Source organism: Bombus affinis, chromosome 13 (assembly GCF_024516045.1).
Source record: "Bombus affinis isolate iyBomAffi1 chromosome 13, iyBomAffi1.2, whole genome shotgun sequence".
NCBI lineage: Eukaryota > Metazoa > Arthropoda > Insecta > Hymenoptera > Apidae > Bombus > Bombus affinis.
Genome location: NC_066356.1, coordinates 6,428,402 through 6,452,475, shown reverse-complemented (window position 1 = coordinate 6,452,475; position 24,074 = coordinate 6,428,402). Strand labels below are relative to the sequence as shown.

Below are 24,074 nucleotides of genomic sequence, written 5' to 3'. Positions count from 1 at the left end.
CTGCGAGACGAGCCGAGGCATCAGTTCGTAGCGACGCGTCCCTGGCGCAAGTCGCTGTCATGTTTCTCTTATTGTTCGGTGGTTTTCGGCCGAGTGCCGTGGTGCATTATGGATTCGCGGTTTTCGGTCTGCTCTCTGTTCTTCTGGTGTCGTGTCCAGTTAACTGCCAGGAGACACTGACCAATCGGATGCGGGTGATCAGCGAGGATCTGGACCGGCAGCTAAACGGGATCATGGCATCGCAGGGTATCAACTACACGAGAACGAACACGACCGGGCTGCTCTACAACGCCACCACGTATTTCAACCCCAAGGGCATGGGCCAGCTGTACAACGTGACCAACATGTTCATCGACTTCGTGCAAAGCAAGCAAGCCTATCCCGAGGGTGAGTGATAACATCGTTGGAGAATTTTGTTGCAAAGGTTTATATGGTTTTATAGGTTATAGGTTATAGGGCTAGGGACAGGTTTTACGCGGCTTTGGTTACGCCCTGTACCGCGCGCTCGAAAATGGCCGGCTGCTTGTTGGTAAACAGATCGCTGTCAAAAAAAATATTAGAATTGTGTAATTCCATGCTGGATGAAATTAAATTGGATTCATTCTCGAGATCTGTCGAGATTCTAAGAATAATTCGATATGGGTTTCGGTATATTATAACGTGGAAGGTCGTTAGTGGATTTTTATGCTTAAGTACACCATGGATAGGGTATAGAATACACTGCTGGGTAATATTGTAAGTTTATTTAGTTTTATGGAGATTTGTGTGATTTATAAATAAAGGTAGATATAAATTGTTCTGTGTAACTCGATTTACGTATTGTACCTTATTTTGAATATATTGCTGCATCTTTAAATTACTATACATACAACTATTTGCAAATAACGGCAATTAATTGTACGTACAAATAGTACAAAACGTACTTGATTTCGTAGTGTATATTTTTCGAATTTTTATGCGATGAGTTGTTGAACGAAAAAGAACGAATGGCCGCAGCAATAAATGTATAAAAATTCGTAGCCTAGCTATAATACACACAGGCATGTAATACAAAACTCAGTTTCAGAGTATAGTCCTAGCAATAAATCATTGAAAACGCTAAAAATTACATCGAACGTATAATTCTATCTTGCAGTGTAAACGCGTAATTTCTTTTGAAAACACAAGTGTAGTCCGAAAAGACGTTTTTCTTCTGGTTGATTTTATGTTGTTATGAGAGATTACGAGATTGCTTTTACAAGAGAGGAACATCCTGTGATCTTCTGTTATCAATAAGCTCATTCACTCCAGTTATATTTATCACCAAGGATTTTATAGACCTCTGTATTTACGTGTTTGACCGATGAGAAGCTATATTCTCCGAAAAGTGAAAGGAAAACACGGCTGTATTATTATTATTATTGTCTCTGGTACTTCAATATTATTGGATTTCTCCGAGCACATATTTTTGGGATTTTTGTTGATCAATTCATTCCATTACATTCTATGCATGCATTATTTCCACTATTTGCTCTGTTACCACAAGATTCTTGTATACTTAACGTTCCCGACAGTCGATTTATTCCATTGTACTTCGAAAAATCCTTAAAAATCCAACAAGTACGTTCTTTAACCGAACAATTTTTCCTCAATTTTCATCGATTAGTATAATTTTCCAGGAAGGAAATAACATGTTATATCTCGATGAGAAAAATAAGTCAAGAATACTTAAACAAATAAAATGTATTATCCAACACAACGTTAGGCTTCGAGGAATTTCAAAAGCTGAAATCGCGAAATTCCAGAAACGATACAATGCGTTCGTCGACTCGACAGTTTTTCCTCAATTTTCATCGCGGCGATATCAATCTCCCCCTGTTTCGCCTTTCGATTGATCTCGAATTGGCCAGAAAAATTCCGTCCTTTTTTTTTTTCACAACTCGTCGGCGTTTCCATCGGATCCGACATTTCAGGAATTCCCACGCGAAACACAGCGTCGATCGTTGGGGAAAAAAAGGCGATAACTTGCTGAACTATCCGGATCAACGACCCTTTCGTCGCGTTTAACGTAGTAGGAACAGAGGGCCCGCGCATCTATATCAATTCTAGCAGGAAGTTGATAGCGGGCGTTCGTCATCGTCCAACCGACCTGACATCGTGTCGTCTACCATACCCGTTTCACCTCTTTCCGCCTCTTCTTTGCCAGTAATGCATTACTTTACCTCTTCCTCTCTCCCTTCCTTCCTTCCTTCCTGCTATCGTTCTTCATCCAATTCTGAAGAATATTGACAATCGAAGGAGCTTCGTCGGTGATCTATTTATTTGCCAGCGGTCTCAGTGGCTCTCAGTCTCTTACTCCATTTGGCTAAGAGAAGCCAAGGAAACGTGTATCGATTAACACACGCTTCGTGGTTGCTGATGAGACAGCGTTTCCTTATAGGAATTTTAAATCTCGGAACTTTCGATTGGCGCGATCATTGCCACGAATTCTCTGTAATCTGATTAAGATATGTTTTAATACGCTATTATATATAGGTATATTAATCGATATACGTCATACTTAAAATATATTGTTATATTAATATACTATTATACTGTATACTGCTATATAAGTATATTAGTATATTCTAAGTATAACCTGCAACGTATTGTATTATTTATTATATTATTGTATATGTATTGTTATATTTAAGTACTATCAAGTATATTGTTTGGAATTATTTATTTAACCTTTTCGTATATATTATTTATTATTGAGTATATTATCAAGTCTTAATATTGTGTTAGTATCAGTATTAATAAAAATTGCACTATGGCATTTAATTGCAGAATAATATACTGCACCTGCACATTTTATCTTTGACAATGTTTGTTCTATATTCGCTATGGATTTTTACGAATTTTTATATTTTCATCAACGTGACTGAAGAACTTGGAATGTAAATAGGTTTCGTGTACTAAATATTATAGTAAATACTCTATTACGTACAGACTGTCAATAAGAATAATACTATCTAAAATAACTCTCGTTACCCATTGGTCTTATCGGAGAACTTTTCAAGCGCGAGTGCAATGAAACGTTAAATATAGAGAAAATGTTTGAAAAATGCATGTGGCAAAAGTTCCACGAGATATTGCAAACGCAATGAATGCTACGAGTGCTGAATGAGTCGATAGAACTACTTACATGTATATCTACAAACTACTTCAATATCGATAAGATTTGCGTAAACAATGAAACGATCAAACGATCAATTAAAGGGATTAAAATGGTAGTTGATTGGAAAGAAATTGTTGTCGTGGACTGCCAAGCGGAAAATCGGCTTCTTACAAGAATTCATGCGAAAACGATCCGAGCGTGGATCCGCTCTCGTAATTTCGAACCATTCGAGCAACGAGTTGTGGCGACGTATGTTCGCATACTTCGAAACACGCGTCTCTTTTGACAAGTAGAAAATCGATAAATCAATTTTTTAATTAAAGTAAATCGATTAATTGCTATCTGTGTAATGATACGTTTTAGATAAGGTAGAATTACAGTTTATTTAATGTGATAGAGAATCGTGGGGAAATATTAACATAACCATATATATGTAGTCTGAAATAATGAGACCACGCAAACACATTTATCTTCTTGTTTGTTCGTTCCATTCTAGAATTTTTTTATACAATCGTTATCGTAATTAATCTTTTGTGTCGTGGATTTCCATGCTTTCATATAGGAAACTCAACATACACAGAATGCGCACTATTTGCTAAAATGTATAAAATATCCGAAATATAGCACTCTGTGTAATTTCTGATAGATAAAACGATTTTCTACCTAGGCCCGTTTCTTCGATTATTTTTATAAAAATATGAATTTCGCATAAACATGCACAGTGTACTAATTATATTAGTGAAGAGTCGATATCCACCTTATATTTACTATATCCACAAAAGTATGAATTTCTCGAGTATTTATGAATATGAAAAATGTGAATATTCATTATATTTATAAAAATATGAATTTCGCATAAACATGCACAGTGTACTAATTATATTAGTCCAGAGTCGATATCCACCTTCTTCTTATATTTACAATATCCACAAAAGTATGAAGTTTCTCAAGTATTTATAAATATGAAAAATGTGAATATTCATTATATTTATAAAAATATGGATTTTGCACAAATATGCACACTGTACTAATTATATTAGTCCAGAGTCGATATCCACCTTCTTCTTATATTTACAATATCCACAAAAGTATGAAGTTCCTTAAGTATTTATAAATATGAAAAATGTGAATATTCATTACATTTATAAAAATATGGATTTTGCACAAATATGGCAGAGTCCGATAATTATATTAACGTAGAGTCGACAGCGACAGATGGAACTGAGAAGTTTTATTAAGCTCTCGGAGTTGCTTCTATTACTTCCGTGGTACGAACAATTGCGTCTTATTAGCAGTTATTGTTTTATGAGGCGAGCAAGCGTCGTTTCGCTTCGTTTCTTTTTCCTTTGTGTCTTCTTCGCGTTATATACGACTTCGCGTCTTGTGTTAGATCTGAACGCCTGCTAAAGTGTTACATACTGCGTTATAGATAACGATCGAATCTCGGAAGATGGTATGAATCGGTCGTTTATCACGCAGCGGTGTAGCAACGTTACTTCCATATTGTGCAAAATGATCATTAAGATCTGTATATCGATTGTTCGAGGTTACGTTTCTTGATAACAGTTGGCAAGAATAAGAGAACGACACTAGCGATAAAGTGATCGACTTGAGAAAATTGCGACAATCTTGATCATTTGTGTGTCACATTATGTATATGGATGATGATAGACTTTATCTGTGTTCTCTTTTCTTGTTTCAATAACGTGTAGTATTCTGTACGTTCATCGATATGAACTTATATATGAAAACTAAATTTTTAGTAAGAAAATTCATATTTAATAGAAAAATCCGTGTTGTTTCTAGACGCTGAAATATATAGATATTATTTGGCAATATCATTTCTTTTTTTATACTTTTCCCTACTTATGCGAAAGATCCCATTGTTTCATTTTTCCACTTGTGAGGCTCCTAATTGATATTGTATGTTTCAATTGATAGGCATCAAGATATGTACATAATTATAGAGATTAGATAGTCACAAAGACTTGGTAATATCATTTTTTTTCTTTTTTAAATATATATATTTCCCTCCTTATGGGAAAGATGCAATTGTTTCACTTTTCCATTTACGAGCCTTTTAATCGATGTTACAATTGTATGTTTTAATTGACAAATATCGAAATATATACACAATTGTAGATATTAAATATTCTCGATGTTAGACATTCAGAAGGATTTGGTAATATTTCTCGTACTTCTTCGTTCTTCTGGAGAAGTGCACTTGTTCCAGTTTTTCGCCGATTGCGCGGCCTCTAATTGATATTATTTAAATCGTCCGAATGAAATTAGAAAGCTGTGGCATTACATCGAACAGAAATCGAGAAGTTTAAGGTTAGGCTCGAGTTATCTCAAGAGTAAAAATTCCAGGAGATTTATATCTACCTTATTAACGTGATTTCCCCCGCCCACCCCCCCCCCCTCTGAACGCTTGAATTAATTATCTAAATTGTTTGGATGAAATAGAAGACTAGCTTACACGATATTACGTAAAGCAGAACCTAGAAAGCTTAAAGTTAGAGTCGAACTATTTTAAGAGTAAAAATTTCAGCAAGTTTATTTTATCCATTTTTACATTGGAAAATTTATTAACAACTTCGACAAGGCTACATTTTTTTCTCTTTCCTTTGTATCTTTATCTTTGGAATTTAAACATGATTATACATTTTTTTTTTTATCAGAAATTAATACACAGTACTGAAAGAATTTGCAGTGCTTGTAACTCAATCATCGGGACGCCGTAAAATCCGTGAAAAAGTTGATCAAATTTAATACCTTTCTCGCGTCCCATTGACGCTCCGCTTTCTCGTTCGATTTTATTAGCGTTTTCCACGAAGAATCGTTACGTAGTGGCTATTGAATTCGAACGATCGTTCTGAATGGCGACAGTACACGCGTTATCGATCCAGCTTCTCGCACAAAAGCATCGTCAATCTGCTGTTTCCTGTACGGGCGAAGAGCTCACGTGGCATTCGAACGATGACGACGGTCTGACAGTGAATTTTCCGTCACGTTCCATACTCTCTAATCGAAAAAAAAAAAGAGAAAAAATACTAAATTTTGTAATACCAGAAAAACGTCGGTTCTCTTGCATAATAATTTACCAACTAAATGGCCAGCAAATTATTTGTCTCTGTGATAAAATATTCTCGTACTCTAACGAATACCGTACACCTATTTTTCTGTCGGACTTTCAGCTCTGTTTTTAGTTCTCTATCGAATTTCGAGTTTCTGAAAAAAACGCAGCGTCGCTTTTGAAAATAACATTCAATTGTTCATAGAAAATTCAATTGATTTGGAAAACAGAATTTTATTTATTTCTACTCTCTGCTCCGAGGTGAATCGCGTCCATTGTAAATTTCCAGAGAACAAACTTTGAAAATCTGGAACTAAAATTGACAAATTATTATTATTATTATTCGCGGGTATATAACTTTAGTATACAGTTCGGTTACAAGTGGTCTGCGCGTGACAATACTCTATTAATATTATACCTGTTGGAAGATTATGAACAGAAATGCGTCCCGGGCGATATGATTTATTGGCGTTGCTATAAACTGCGATTTCTTCCGAGTAACGTAAAAAGACGACTTTAGCGTAAGAAGAGACGGTACTTCGGGGCACATGATCGTGCTATTTAGTATTTTTTACGTGCCATCAGAGTAGGTCAGGCGTAATCCAGCTACGCGATCAAACAGCTGTAAATTTAACTGATTTTTACACGCAATAAGAACAGAGTTAGACGACTTTCGAACGAGAAAGCCACTCACGGAGCCACCCTGTACTTTTCTCAAAATTGGGCAAACGTGTTAACGACAGGGAAGAAAGCGCAATTGCGCGTAAAATGACTGAAGGAACACGGCGAGGTTAATTCGAAGATCGGCATCGTAGAAGAATCAGCTTTCTCGAAGGAAATTCCATGGAAACGCAGGAATATCGGGCTTGAGATTTGGCAAGGCAGTAAATTTCTATTTCTCGACGCATAGCGAAAGCGGATCGAAGCTCCGTCACGTCGGCAAATAAATCACGCCGACAACTTTTAATTCCGGTCCCGTTGCGAATTTTCAAACGAACCGGCCACACTTCTTTCATCTTTGCTTAATTGAAATCTGCTGGTGGACAAACGGCTGGAAAAACGCGAGGAATTTCATCAGACGGCTTATCGGAGATACATCGCAAGCGATCGAGCTTCTAAATTAAAATCCGAACAAGGAGAAACTAATAAATAAAAAGGAAGATCGTAGTAATTAAAAGAGAAGATCGAAGCATCGCAATTTAATTCTTCTTTCGATCTTTACACTTTGGATGCTTGCATCCCTTTTTTCGCTCTTCACGCCGGCTTTAATTTATTCTTCGATTCTTAACGCCGTACTTTTCTCTTTTCTTAGTGTCCCTTCGTACGTCTTTTCGTTGTTGCAATCTTTTCTTCTATTCTTCTTGATATCGAAACACCAGTTTTTCTTCGTCCAAATTCTATTTCTCGGTATACCATCGTCGTTCTCTTTGATATCTTTCCATTGCTCTTTCTGTCGCTGGCGTATTTTCCTTTTCTTAAATACGCTCTCAGACGTGCACTCTCCGCTGCATTAAAATGAGTTTTCACGTTAAAACGAACATCCATAATTAAAAGAAAAATTCACTATTCATTAAGATATTATAATTACCACGGGTATAATTTTATACAAATTTATTTAAATGTCATGTAGATCTAATCTTTCGTCTAATTATAATTGAAGCAATGGAAACTGAATAAAAGTTCGTTTCATTTTCTAAATAACATAATAAGCCGCTCGTACGCTTTGTATCGCTGCTTCGGATCGATAGCGGCGTAACTTAAAACATACTAATTTTAAACGAGAGGCTTTCTAAAATTCATATTTTTCTTTAAATACTAAAAACAAGCCTTGTTAGTACAACTGTCCTTTGACGCACAACCGATGGATATAAATGCACCGTTTGGCGTTAAAAATAGAAGCATAATGTGGAACTCGCACTTAATGAAAGCAAACTTGTTATTTTTTTTTAGTTTTGTCACTGTCAATACCGAGCAGCGATATATTTTTGCATATCGTAGATTTGTCTCCAGATTTTTCTACGTGATGACCGAAACGATTATGTTTGCACCAGGCTATTTAATTTGCAGATTTTTAATACCAGTTTGTTGTTCATATTTCAGCAATAATTTCTGTTCAGTAATACAAAGTAACGTGACGTATTTTGAAATTGATTATTCCGCTCACTTATAATCCATCAATACACCAGCTGACGATTAAATTTGCCATAAACGCGTGACCATCGGTGTTGTAGTTAGAATATTACGATAATTCCCAGCGAACGATGATTTTCTCGCGACGAATGCTCGCGAAACCAAAAATTCGATAATCTCGAAAGTATTATAATACCGTAATAATAATTCATAAATCATACTTTGTTTAATCTACACATCGTACGCTAATCGTTCGTTGCCGGACCTCGAATGACGTTTGAAACGAAATATGCGTAAACTTAGTACGCATCCGACAGCCACGAACAGACAATGCGATACGGTTGCACCGAAAAACAGAGTTTGCTTAGCAAACAAATTTCAACGGCAGACACTTGCCAGTCGCTCGTTTACTTATCGCGATAAGATTGGTGGAAAAGGTTTGGCGAGAAGCGCGTGTGCTGCTAATCGTAGAAAGTAACTGATGATAATGGAAGAAAATAGCCGATAATACTACCTGCTGTAGCTGAAAAGTTTCCTATCGGTACAGTAGCTTTTTATCTTTCAAGATGATATTAAAATATCTAGTTCCTCGTTTATTTTATTTTCCTTCTAATTATTTTCTAAAGTTGCTTTTGTAAAGCTTCTCTTTAGTCAACGCGTCCTGTCTGTACAGCAGTTTTTTGGTTTTCAAAACGACATCGAAGTAACGTAAGGAAGGCGGAGCAGTCCAACGAGAAGAGAATATTTTACATCGAAAAAATAGGCACGAGGATGGAGTAAAGAAACGAAGAACATGAGATTTCTCGGATTCTCGACTTTTCTAAAATCGTAGATAGAGCATTTCCACGAAGAAAGAGAAAATGTCTGTAGCCACTGTATATTCAAATATTTCAAGTTTCGAAAAAATGGAGAAACGAGTGTTCTCGGATCTTGGGTTTTTTTAAAATTGTAAATAGCACGTTTCGAATAAGAAAGGCGAAATAGTCTAAAGAGAAGCAAATAGTCTAAACTGTCTGTTTCGTCGGACAAAAATCTGAATAATACGTGCGTGTTAGGAGAAAGCTGGCAAGTTGATATGCTGATAGGCCGCTATATACATACGTACGCTACACACGTAGTTTCTGGAAGTTTGCTTATCTCTCTGTGCCTCTTGTGCAGCAGAACGCATTAATCTGGTTTACTCAGTGAATCACTCGGGAAGCTTCGTAAGAAAGTGAGTATCTTCAGCATCCAACGTGATCCATTTCTCTCGATACATGATCGTGGATCACATTGCCTTTCGTCCTGAATAAACCGACGATCGTAATGAACTTTTGTCGTGGACACTTTTTTAATTGTCGTTCGTAGTGTTAGAGGAAACATACTGTTAGAGGTTGATCGTATGTAACGATAGCGATACGTATTATAAATGGAGAGCTATGAATCAGAAAGCTGATTTCGCAACACTGTTCCTTAAAAGTATGTAAGTTGCTATCTAAATAGATAGGCGGAGTGCGACATTTCCTGAACGATAGTGAAGATACAGAGCAAAAAATTTAAAAAGTCATTCTCCTTTATCGTGATCGAACTACCGAAAAATTTCCACAGGATTGTACTATCTGAATTAAAGATTAAAGTTTCCCTCTACTCAAGTGAAGTTCATTTACTTGAGTAGAGGGAAAGCAACGGTGAGTAACTGTGGATGTATTAGAAAATATAGAATACTTAGAAACACATTAGTTACAATTAGATTGGTACGATAAAAGTTCATGAGAATATAAAACAAAAAGACATAGCTACATCGAGGACATTGATAAATACAATATCGTGCAATAACTTAATCTAAACTTCAGCCGATGATTTATTGTGGCGTAAGTTAAAGGCAATTGCACTTGACGATTTACCGTGGTATAATTGATTCAAGGTGATGCAACGAGATATTTTATTCGAGACTGTAATTGCGTTCACGTTTAGAAATAGTTCGTAGACAAATTGCAGGAACTCGGAATGAAAATTGTAGAATCTCGGTCGTCTAATCCTTTCGCTGCGGAAAATGTGTATTTTATTATTATTTCGTGCGGTTATGTAAAACCCGGTCGATTTAAGCTGCGTCCCAGTTGAATATTTAATTATCACAGTGGAAAACAATAGCAACTCCTTGTTAGCACGTTGACCTCGTTTGCATCTACAATGATAACGTTATATCATGATCTACCTTAATATCTGTACAGGTAAATATGCGGAGGACAGAGGAAGAGATAATAATTTTTTATTTCTCAGTTTATCAGACAGGTAATATTGGAAAATATTTACCAATGTCTGAGGAAAAACAATGTACACATTACGCGGCTACGTTTTTTTTTTTTTTTTTACTATTGTACGTGAATTAAGTCTCTTATTGTGTTCAATTACATTCCATATGATGCGATCGTATCGTCAGATTAATATAACCTTGTTGTATTGTACCTGATCGAAAGCAAGTCTTTTTTTAGCTTTAAACGACGTGAATGAATCTGTCAGTAGGTTTAGCAGCGTAATTGCAACGTAATTGTATATAAACATTTAGAAACATTATAGGGGCGTTAAACAATGTCTCATCTTCATTTCGAATGTGACACACAATTCAGAAAAGCTAGCTTTCTATAATATGCAGAGGAGTATTTTTCAATTTAATAATTAGATTGTGAATATTTATGCAAGCTAATATTATCGTAAACAGTGTTCAAAAAACGAAGCTAAACAGAATTTTGTCTCAGTATGTCTATTATTAAATTAATATTATGTCTGTTACTATTATACTAAACAACATTGGATTAATACTTAGTAGATATCTGACACAAAATTTCTGCTTACATTCTAGCGTTTCGAATAGCGTTTATAAGACTGTTAATTTACACGCACATTGACAGACTAATTATTTTATTAATATTCCATTAAAATTATAAATGTTATGGAACTGGGGAAATGGCCAAGAAGGGAGAAGGGCAAGAAAGAGAAAGAAGGGACTAGAAGAGGTGAGAAAGGGAGGGACGCAGATAGAAGCAAAAGAGGAGCAAGAAAGGATAACAGCAGATCAAATTATAGAAGAAAGAAGAAAGAGAGAAGCAGAAGAGCGGGGGAAAAGGATAAGGGAATCCAAATATAATACACACTATAGAAATATCGCCAAAGAAAAATTACCAAAGTACTTAGAAGGGAGGACGAAGTGGAAGGACAGAAGAATATTGGCAAGATTCAGATGTGGAAACGAAACCAAAGCAAGGGAATACTGGAAAGAAGAGAGAGAAAAAAGATGCAGACTATGCAGAAGGAAAGAAGACCTGAGACATGTAATAGAAGAATGTGAAATAACGGGAGGACCAAAGGACATAGGAAAAACGTTAAATGAGACTCGAGAAGGTTTAACAGAAGTGAGAACAATAATAGAGAAGAGAAGGGCAAAGGATAGGAAGGGAGCACAACAAGGAGGCTAAAGCCCAAAGTTGCAATAGTTCTTAGTCATTAGTTGTTAATTTGCAGTTTCTAGCTTTAGTATTTAGAGATGGAATAATTAAGGGAGTACAATAGAATAGAGTGGATAAGAGAGGAGGTAGACATATAAGAAGAGAAATAGACATAAGAGATGTAAAACAGAAAGCTCGTCCAAAGCCGAAAGGCACGGACTAAGCAGTAATAAATAAATAATAAAATATAAATATCAGTATAATACGTTAATATTTAATACATATGTAAACTAAATTTCTGCTTTGCCTCTATATAGAAATATTGATATTAGAATTTACAAATACATTAACATTTATGATACACATGTGAACCAAACATATTTTACATATGGTATCCTGTGCATTGGTTCATTGCATACACAACTATGAGATAGCAGCCGAAATAATAAAAAAATTGCAACACCATAAAGAGTTAAACATGGAATTTTCCACAAATCTCGTACAGTTAATAGTTGAAAATGACACGGCTACGCTTTTAATTAGACACAGGATATTTTACTGGCTGCACAGTCGTTAAGCAAAATTTAATCTCGTTCAGGCTGGCGACTCGGTAATTAGTGAATTTCAGGCAGACGTTAAAAGTTCACGGGACGAATTCAGCGTCGCTTGGAAAGATGAAAGGGAATAACGAACGTTAATTCCGAATGACGAAGTGCTGGCGAAAAGAACTTGGAAAAAGTATGACGAATTTGATTCTTCGTACGACAAATCGAATTTTTTTCGATGTTGCAATATTTCCGTCCGCGGAAACCGCTTATCAAAAGGATTTCTGGCGCGATCCAAGGCTCCTCTCTGCTTACAAACAACATCAATCAAAAGGCCGATGTCCCCGTGACATAAAATCGACGGTTCAAGGCTATTTATGCGAACTACACACGTTAATTTTATACCTGTCGATTTAATATCCGGCTTTGGAAATTTCCTCTTGTTCTTTCGCAACAACAAACGTCTATAATTTCTATCATTTTCCTAACGTACATTTAAGGCTATGAAGTTCAGATATTCGAATATTTCGTAGAGTTGCAGCGATAGGCGAAGAAATTTATATGTCGAACTCTTCCCATAGAATTGATACGAGTTTTGTAATAAAGAGAACCAAATTATAGAACCAAATTACAGGGTTGGCCCAACCAGGGGACAAAAATAAATAGGAATTCTGAGTGAATTTACTCGAAAGTTCTTTGCATATAAAGTGCAGAAGATCTAGAGCTTCGTCTGTACGTAGCTTTGTTTCTCTGTGTTTCGAATCTTGTGCGAGTGATCTGCAATTGCAGCAATTGCAGAACGATGCTTCTGATTTCTTTAACGCGGTCACTGCGTCGACTTTTGCAAGGACACATTTTTATTTAGTGGTAAACGAAAGTTCGTGGTGGCAAGAAAAAGTCCATCGGGGACGAATAGACCTCATGATGGATTTTCCTATTAGGCAGTATGGGACAACAGTGTCCAATAGCAATTTTGATCGAATGGCCATAATGTCGTTTCCTATTTAGCGGTACGACACTACCGTAACTCCGTACTCATTTCGACATACGTTTCATATTGCACTTTCATGTTGGAAAGATTTATGAAGTATATTGCAACATAATGAATTGCACGATGTTTATTTCAATCCGCGCTTATTTCAGTTCCATAATAAATAAGTAATTATATAACATAATAATACGAAACATATAATGTATAATAAAAACATAAAAATATAAACTGGTCATCTTTGATAACCAGCAGTGTTGTTCTATTTTTAGCGCCATAAATAAGCCCCCTCCCGTACCGTAAATCGTCACATTTTTGCCACTGCGGGACAAATGACCCGTAAGATTTTTCTTTATATTATGTCACTTTACCATGCAAACACGCGATTAACATTCCTTTCGTTGAGAAATATTTTATTTAATTGAGATGTTTGCTGTTGATAAACGTTCGCAAACTGAGATTCCATAGAATCATTTCGTAGCTATGAAAATTTTCCGTACAAACATTCTCGATGGATTTTTCTTTTATATGGAAACACGATGGCTATCGTTGCTAGTTAATATGGCAACATATACACCGTTACGACGATACGTAAATACTTCTTGCGATTCTTACGCAGCTCTGACCACGTTCCCCGCGTTAAAAATCACCCGGCCAGAACTTATATATTTATACTCGCACGAATGAAACAAAACTCGTTTGTTAGCCGAGAAAGAAACACGACCACGTAAAAAAAGCAGGGATTTAACGAACGTTGAGAAAAATGGATATTTTTGCTCGCTCTGTACCTCGGCTGAAGTTGAGAGAAAATTCTACAATGCAAGTCCTGGTTTTTGCTATTTTATTTCCTTTAAAAGACAGAGCGTAACGCTATTTTTGGGACTTTGTAATATTTCTAGGAATTCTACGAAAATTAACGTTTTCATTATTATATTGCATAATTGCGTTTTATTAATTTTGCGGGAATTCCGTTTAACACACCCAGTAATTTTTAATTAGTATCTTCCGGCCCGTTATAAATGGTCCAAAAAATATATTGTTCGAAAAATTGGTGCTTATGAAATTCGAACAGTATCATAATCTTCTGAATCTTTTTTTTTATAATTTAACCAGAAAACTCGAAAAGTATCAAACAATGGAAAACAATTGAAGATTCAATCGGAAATTATAGATGACACAGTTGGAGAATTATAATTATTATTATAGTCATTACTACGAGCCCCTTTTTTTGGAATGCTACAAATTCTACCTTTATCGCAACTGCAATAATTTCACATCCTAAGATTTCGATGATAAGCACAAGAGCAAACAAGATACCAATTATGGTCTTTAATATAGTTTCCTTCTTAAAAAAAAAAAACAAACTATAATTCCTTTTTACAACTTTCTAATACTTCTAAGACCTCCATATAAAAATTAATATTTTTATAATTATTGCCAGTAATCAGAGAAAGGGAAGTATTGTCTTTTTTTATTTCGGCGTGCTACAAATTCTTTCCACTGCAAGCTCAAAGATATTCTCTTGTGTCATTTCAAGTATCATCATACCGTTTTGCCAGCTTCCATTAAATATTCCTTGACAGATTTTTCAACATTCGTAGCTCTTCTCAACAACTTTAAATGTCCCAATTAAAAATTCGTCTTTTCAGAATGAGGCTCAATCAGAGAAAAAGACGAAGGAAAAGTATGAAAATAAATGTCCTCGATGTATGCGAAGAGTATTAAGAAAGGATTTTATTTTTCTTAATTTTCGAGTACACAATTTCGATCTTTTACGATCGTAATAACAGCAGATTGGAAATTTCACTGACCAGCAGAACAAGAAACGTTCGACAGGATTTCATGGCAATTTGTCGTTGAAGGAAAGTTCGTTTGAGCGCTTTGCGCGGCGTCGAATTCAATTCCAGCGTCGTCTGGCTCATTAACGTCCCTCTTTGTCGCCACTGTCTCGCTTCGTTACTTTCGGTCCTTCCACCCCTGTTGCACTTTGCTACGGGATACGGCCGATGAAATTGTCATTGTCGTGTCACGAATCTCGTGAAAACGACGTCTAGCCCTTTACATCGATCTCTGTTTGAACGATATCATCCCATCGCCAAGTTTATAGCTTCCTATGGTTCCAATTATTTGCTAATAGTAGATGGTCGATCGTTGGAGTTGTAGTGCTAAAGATAAGAAGAGAAGTACACAACAATTTTAATTATAACGATTAAATCAATATCATAAATTACATTAATAACAAATTGAATCGTAATTCATTTATATCTTGTTAAACGTAATAAAATCTGTTTTATTTTATTCTTCTAACAAAAAATTCAGGCAGGCGTAGTTTCACATTCTTCGAATAATTTTTATAACATTTTTTGAAATTCATACGCTGATGAAAGATGAACTTTAAGATGATATTTACTAATTACTAATATTATAATTATTATACTTACATATTATAAAGCTAAGGGGATGAAATTAGAAGTATTTCTTTCAACAACTATAAAAGGCATCCCTTTGCATAAACACTTTATACCCTGTTTGCATGAACTTTTGTAAAACATCGGTTTCAAGCCTTCGTTACTAAGTTCTCGAGGTAATTGTACAAACTTTTTCCGATTAGAAAATAGATCTATTTTCTAGTAAATGTTAAAAAAGCTCTCGGGCTACAAAATTTACACACCTTATCCTATATTCGATTCTTTTACACGGCACGCAACAGCGTATACATCCACGAAAAAGGTCCACAATTTTTCACCGAGATTTCTCTTTCATCGGCTTACGTCGTCCATAAAAATACTTCGACCTTCTCCTCCGGGTAATAACAGGACGAAGTAACGCGAAAGAAATCGGTTTACAACAGGTAGCGTAATAGCTGTATTCGTTCCTTCAGTGAAAACACCATCGATCCGTTCTATTTTCGTTTACCGCATCCCCTATCGGTGTCACGTATCAAGTGCACTCGTGTGCACGCTATACAAAAATTAATGAACGTGACACTTGGCGTACGTGCCGGTGGAAAAACACAGCGAATTGTGCGTGTCTCGATAACCAACCCTACCGTCGATATGTAGCTCGATAGCGTACACGTATCGAATTCAACGAAATAAAATATCGCTTATCATTGGATGATGTATTCCCGTACAAAAGGAAACTTCTATCGTAACGGGACGACAGCTAATAATTCATTCGCAGTAGCTTTAAGTGATTTCAATGAAAATTGAAATTTCTTTTCTGGGAGATTCTAGGAATTCACTCGTCATATTTTAAATTAATTTAGTTATTATTGAATAGATTCTAAGATTAGATTCATCGAATCTGTTAGTAACACGATACGATGATAAGAAAATCCTCGGGAATAGGGAATAGGACATTTGCAAAATTTGGAATATTTCTTTTTATATGTAACCTTAATTTTGTAACTTTTTAGTGTTTATGGTGGCGGCTGCTAAATAGAGGAAATTTATTGTACTACTTACCACTAGCAATTTGGTGTATAATCATTGCTCGAAATAAGAATTTGGAAAACGTGCTATAGGTATATCTTATAAGCACTACGTGTTAGAAAAGTGAGATTTTGCATTCTGTGTATCACAGAATGAAAAAAAATGTGCCTCGAAGCACGGTAGCTTTCAAATTCGAGAAGTAAAATTTGAAATTCTATATATTACAACGTTAGAACCTTAAATTCTATATTTGTAATATTATATTTGGAGTTCTATATGAATAAAGCACGAAATATCCTACACAAGAAAATTGCAATTTTCAATTCTATATATCAAAAAATTAAAATATGAAATTATATAATACACAGAAAAAAAGAGAAAAAATTGAAAAATAAATCTTTTCTCTATTTATATGGACGTCTGACTCCTGTAAAAGCGTCCTTTTCAGCATTCGTTGGATTGTAATTCCTTCAGGATCGGACATTTCATATATCACAGGCAAATACTAACATAGCCATCCAGCGCATTTCGCCAAAAAATTCTGGTATCGACATATGAAACGTCTACCAGGAAATTTCTTTCACGGATGCTGGCGGAAATTTAGTCGAGGTGGAGAGACCGTTCCCATCTTCTCCGTCTGGAAACCAGTGCACAACATGTGTCTTGCAGGTGCATACAAGCAAACGAGACACTCTACACACATTGCAGCGTGTCTGTCATGCACTTGGCTCTTCTCTCCTCACTGCACTCGACTGCAGTTTGCGCGGTCCCTGTTTGAATATCCGAGGTTCAACGTGCCTCTTGATCGCCGATTAAGCGACATGAGACGGAAAAGCTTCGTCTATACAGTCCGTAGTGTCTATAACCCGTGCAGTGAAATTTTCTTCAAGCCAGAACTGGAATTTCATCTGGAATTCTTTGACTCGAGCAACGATTTGGTAGTTTTCAAAGGGGAGCAATCGACATTAATTGAGAAACGTTGCTTCACGCAACATTTCAGTTTCAAGTCTCTTTCCCAGGTTCTATCATTCACAACATTTATTTTATCATTTAGAAACTTTAGAATATCTAATTTGCAGATTCGAAGATTTTAGGATTTTTAAATCCTCAGGCTTGCGAATTTTAGAATCTTTTAATTTTCAGATTTACGAAATTCAGGATCTTTCAATTTTCAGATTTTCGAAGCTTGGAGTTCTTTAATTTCCAGATTTCTATATTTTAGAATCGATTAACTTTCAGATTTACAAATTTTCGAATTTTTTAATTGCCAGATTTTCACATTTCCCAATCTTACGATCTTCAAATGTTAAACCTATATAAATTCTCGAATCTGCAAATCTTCTACCGTGCGTTAATGTTGAGACGCGCGTAAGAGGCAAAAATCTTTTTCCAGAATATCCGTAGCGTACGCTACGAAATTTTCTCTCAGTCAGAATCTCGTCGAATTTTATTCCTCAGTTCCTTGGCTTGGGAAAAAATTCCTAAGGGGTTGTTTCATTTCGTGGTTCGATGTCTTACTTTCCATGTGTGGAAAAATCTAGAACTTGCTTCCATCGCGCGTGCGTGGATCTTTGCGTAGTTTTCAGGAAAACGGTTCCACTGAGTTCAGACAGGCAAGTGAAATTATACAATGGAACGACGGTTCAACGGAATTCTGATGGAATTATTTTTTCTCGACTTTTTTATATTAATTTTACGGAATAGTAGTTTTAGACTTACCTTAACTTGAACTCTTTTGGTATTATATTATTATCCAATATATTTTAAAAATTTATAACCACAAGAAAATAGTTATACACGTAATTTAACCAGAAGCTTCAACAATTATTCTTTATCAAAATTGTTCAAGGAATGGCGTGTAACAATGACTGACAGTAGAAACAAAAGAACCAACAAATATACAATATGCAATGGCTACAAAAGGTATTTGTACGTACATACTCTTATTTTCCAATGACGCGATTTTCTTTTTTTGTCACATTCCACATTTCCATTTTCGTTTGCGTCATACGAGTTGTACAGTGGTTGTATAACGAATTCTAATATAAATCCCGTTTTTATTATTTATTACTAATTTTATTTTTTTTATTAATTTTTTACTAGTTAATTTCTGATTCATTTTTTATCAGTTTTTATTAATTTATTACTAATACATGTAGCAATACGTATGAATAAAAAGAGGACGAATGTACGTTGCAACTGGATATAAAAATTGTATAATTATATAAAAGTACTACCGAATAATAATACACTTGGACTTAGTTAATTATTAATAAACGTTGCAATAAATATAACGATGAACAAATGTTTCCTGCGGCCACTGTAAATCTTCGTACTATCTCGATGCAACGTAATCGATATCGTGCGAGTCGTTGGGAAGAAAAATCGGGCGGCGTAAAAAAATTGCAGCCGATTAAATATATAAGTTAGCAAAGTAAGCGACCGAATAAATGGATAAGTGTCCTAAGAAAAATACCGGCAATAAAGACAATAGTCTTAATAAAGAGAGTCGGAGAGTGCCTGATCGTTCCAGTTCTCCCCAGTGGCAAGCATCGTGTGCAGCTGTCGGGGAAGAGAAAAAGGGGGAAAAAAGAAAGAGCAAAAGAGAAAAAGACCCGCAGAGAGACTTTACATACTACTTATTTAATGAATGTGAGAATACGTGAGTCAGTGTCGGCGACTAACTAGGGTGTAGACGCACAATCACACGCACCACGCATATGGAGGCTGGCTGTGCGTGGCCGTGTGTAACAATATAACATACACACGAGGGCAGAAAAGATTCGAGCGAGAAACGATTCGAGGGAGAGAGAGAGAGAGAGAGAGAACATCAGCGCTACTCGGAAGGCTCGATACGAGCCGACGAATGTTGTTTCCCTTCGTGTGACTCACGCGAGTACACGCGAGTACACGCGAGTGCACGCGTACGGCCGCGTAAAATTCAATAATAAAGCGGGCAAACTTTGACCAGTGTGTTTGCCACGGGGTGACAATACGGGGGCGAGTTGTGCGTAGAATGCGGTGCAATTGTAACAGGATTAATTCTTTTTACGGGAGAGATATGAGAGTTTGTGGATATAAGGGAGGTGCTCTATTGAAATAGGATTCATTTATTTCAGTGAAATTGCAGAAAGTTTTTGGCTAAGGGAAACGTAATTATAACTGATTAATAATAAACTATTAATTAGTAAGATTAATTTATTTCAGGAAAGTTGTATGGTTTATGGATAGGGGAGATTCTATAGCTTGTGGCTAAAGAAAGTCCAATTGGAATTCAAGGGAAATTTCAGAGAGTTTTTGGATGAGGGAACTGCAATTGTAATAGGATTAATTCAAGGAAAATTGTATGGTTCATGGATAGGGCAGGTTCTATAGCTTGTAGCTCAGCAAGGTGCAATTGTAATAGGATTAAATTATTTAAGGGAAATTTCGGAGAGTTTTTGGATAAGGGAGGTACAGTTACAAAGAGATTAATTTTACTCAGAGAAAAATACGAGCGTTTATTGCCACTGAAAAGTTGAATAGAAATCCGAAAAGATTTTAATACGTGAAACGTTCAGAAATTAAACTCATCAGCTTCACTTTTTATGAAACTTCAAATTTTATTACACAGACAGAGCATAATCAATATTCCATTAGATTGTAAACGCGAATAAATTAAATTCACACATATGAAAGACGAAATTCTCAGGTTTAAGGCGATATATAAAATAACATAAAAAGACGCGAAGATACTCGTAGCTATTGATCCAAACAGAAGGATTTAGAAAATTGAGAGAATCTGATTCACCTCAAAAAATAAACTTATTTTCTTCTCCAGCATATCAGAAAGCAGCATATATGCATGTATAGTAGCAACACCGTTCCAAATGGCCACTTTGCTGGTGAATCAGCATATTTGCCCCTTACGTACATTCTTTGTAGTTCCTCAACCAGGCTCATCCACTCAGTTCCCTATTGACTCATTTCTCATCTATGAATTCACATTCCAATTCCTTTCTCCAGGCGGATATTCGCGAAATCCACTCGGTTCTTCACGCCTTATCTTTTCACATTTCTGTTTAATCCGACCTGCTCTCCGGGTTTTTCGCGATTTTTCGTGGCACAATAACGCGCGTTTCACTCCGCACCGACGGCCATTGTTTTTATCGTGTCATTTCCGCCGCGCTCGCGCTTTTTTCCACCCCTTTCCATGTCTTCTTTCGCGTTTTTCTTTCCCGTCTACGTCCGTCTGCCTCGTTTTTTTTCCGCATGGAAAATAGAAATTTCGGTGAATGCGCCACCAGGGCAGAGGGGGAGGTGGGGAGGGAGAGGGGTAACATCCGGTTTAGGGGATGCCGTCGACGTTGGCCCACGTTTTTACATCCTACCATAAATACGGCGCATCGCTCGAAACCACGCTAAGATAAAACACGAGAAATTGCAACTACGACGGAAAGTTTTATGGCGAAAAATAGAAATTTACGGTTACTTTCTTCCCACGAAATTATTCTCCTTTGAAATTTTAATGCTTTGATACACTATATCACATAGATGACGCGTTTTTAAAATTCACGCGTTATGCAAATTCGAACAGGTCCAGTCGCATTTTTTTTTATCGAATCAATTCTATTTTTAATTTTACGATCTCTCGGATAAGGAAGAGTGTATTGATATTATTTCAAAAAAAACTTTGGAACGGAATTAATTTTATCTTAAATACTACCGTGCTGTTCAGCTTGTAAAACTTGTACGAGAAACATGAAATCGTTAGATGTAGGAAAACATGGTTGATTGAACATCTGTCAAGGAGAGCAATTGGGCTAGCACTTTTTAGAAAAATGCTTTTTGTAAAATTTCATCTTCATTCCAACTCATTCCTTCGTCAATTCGAGCAAGGTACCTACCAAACCCTTCTTCAAACTTATCTTGCTTTTCCTCCAACATCCTCTTTATCTTTGGGACAAAGCTTCTCATCCGACATATCCATTATTTCTTTTCTAATATTTAATACTACACAATGGAAAAGGAAAATATTCTTCTTCGATAATTATTTGCTATCTACTACTTTATATTAATTCACTTCCTGTACAATACAATACAGTCTGAAGCTATTAATTATTTTGGGGTCCCTGAGCTAAGTCAAATTTGAAAAACTTTAGCCTGGCTAAGTCAATGTTCGTCAAACCAATAGGGAAATTACTAATTAACATCTACGTTTAGAGATCCTCTGACTAATCTGTCGGAATTTGAGATCCACTTAGGCGAATATTTAAAATCAAACTCGCGTGTAACAATCAAAATAAGCACGATGCGATGGCCAGTCGAAAATTGCCTTGGAAACTTCGATAATAAATGTACTTCCACAGTCTCGTTGGAGGATTCAGTCATCTTTCACGCATTCTGGAAAACTTCAAAAACAACGATCCTCCAGAACACTTCAGAATAGGCGTGCAATATTCGAACGATTATACCTGTTGATTCAACAAACGTCGTCCTTTTTTAGTAGCCAAGCTGAAGTTCGTATCATTCCAGTCTTTGCGTACTAACAAACGTATTTTATGTAATTCCGATGATCGTTCAGTAATCTTTCTGACGAACACTTTTAAGAAGGATTCGTCGATTAGGCTCCACGTTTCTAGCGTCATCGTAGCGGGTGAATCAACGTGATCAATGAAATTGTCATTTCATTTCTGTTGAAGTGGTCACCACTTCTACGAAAACTCTACATCTGGTCTTTTTAGTTTTCTCAAGCGCTGAAGTCATCGACAGCATGTAGACAAAAGACTAGCATGAAGGCAGACCATAAACAGTAGACAGGCGACGTTGGCTTCGGGGTTTTCAGTTATAAGGTAACACTGCTAGCGTGCGGATCTGGACCAGCTCAAATTGTACTCCTACTTATTATTACACTTCTCTATTAAATGAAATATATATATTTTGTACCTTACACTTTATCCACGCGTTTTCTCTCTTTATACATCTAATAACCTCAACAATTTCAAAGAAAATTGTAAACTCGATAAGCAATGAAAATTGACGTACGTCCTTCTTCGCTTTTAATAAATCGGAAAATTCACACTTGCTTTTTCCAAATGGATAATAAAGAAAGGAATTTGACGTACGTTCTGAGAATTAATAGAAGAGATTAGCAGCGTGAAAGAGCGGTTTCTGACGCGACTGTACCGATCGTTTAAACCCGTCCATCACCCTTCATGCTTTCCTTCGTTCTCGCAGCTAGTTCTGCACGGAGAAAAAGTCTGGAGGATGATCTCTTTGAAAGAAAGAAGGGCTGCCGATTATTTCAACGTGCACGAATGTGGATCCGGCAAATGGAGAAAAGGGAGGCAAGCGTGAAAGCGTGCGCGTCGAGCTTTTCTCTCGGTGCAGGGTTCAAGTTTGTTTGAAGAACCTTGGATTTCTGGGTGGTGCGAGCTCCGCTTTTCATCCCCTTTTCGACAGTTAAAAAAAAAACAAAGAAAGAAAAAGAAGATGGAAGAAAAGAGGAAAGGAGTGAAAGAAAACGTCACGACATTCGACGTCCCTCTTTTAATTCGTCCATTGATTCGAAGTAAGAAAAGAAGAAGATGAGCGAAGGTTTCGGTAGATGAAACACTATCCACTTGGATTTTCCGTTAGGATTACGGTGGATCAAAGTGTTTGATGGCTTATGATAAAAAGACTTTGACGCGTAGATCGTGTGCGTTGTAGAAAACATTTAGAAATTTTATTTAGCCTGTGCTGAGACAGGAATACGTTGATTATATTGGCGAAATTTGAAATGGATTTTTAAATGGATATACAACTTGCGAGATAATTACTACAAAATTGGTGCACACTATTGTATTTAGCACAACTTTTACAGATTAAGTAGTTAGATCCAAGTGTATTATAAATTTGTGATATATTCTGACTACAGAAATTTGATTGATTATGAAACTGAACTTGGTAAAAAAGGAACTCTTCGTTGGATGTACATATGCCAATGAATTAACAATTTCTGTAGCCAGTGTATTTGTTAAGAAAGATAGTGTATAGCTATGTTAAACATACAATAAGACGAAGCCATAGAATATTTAGTCTTCTTAATATAATAAATAGTCGAGTGCTAAGACCTGAAGCACGTATTAGGAAAGTGCGAGATAACGGAGGGACCAAAGAGTTTAGGCATAGTGTTAAGTGCTTAAGGGCTGGCAGAACTAAAAGTGGTAATGGAGAAGAGGAAGGCAAGAGACAAGACGGACGCACAGCAAGGAGGCCAAAGAACAAAGTCGCAAGAGCTGTAGCCACCAGTGGTAGTTTTAAGAAATATGTAATATAGAAACATGTAAGCTAGGATTAGGATGTAAAGCTGGAAGTTC

The 24,074-nt window shown here is 36.2% G+C and overlaps 1 protein-coding gene across 6 annotated transcripts in view; it reads left to right on the top strand.

Annotated features, from left to right (window-relative positions):
* LOC126923740 (prominin-like protein) overlaps nucleotides 1-24,074 on the top strand; it is a 70,514-nt gene continuing 46,440 nt past the window's right edge. For all 6 annotated transcript variants that reach the window (XR_007713301.1, XM_050737462.1, XM_050737465.1 and 3 more), the window contains exon 1: nucleotides 1-387. Coding sequence is in view for 5 of the 6 variants with exons in the window: in XM_050737462.1 (XP_050593419.1) it covers nucleotides 60-387 (328 nt within the window). In the remaining variant the exon portion in view is untranslated. The remainder of the gene's footprint in view (nucleotides 388-24,074) is intronic.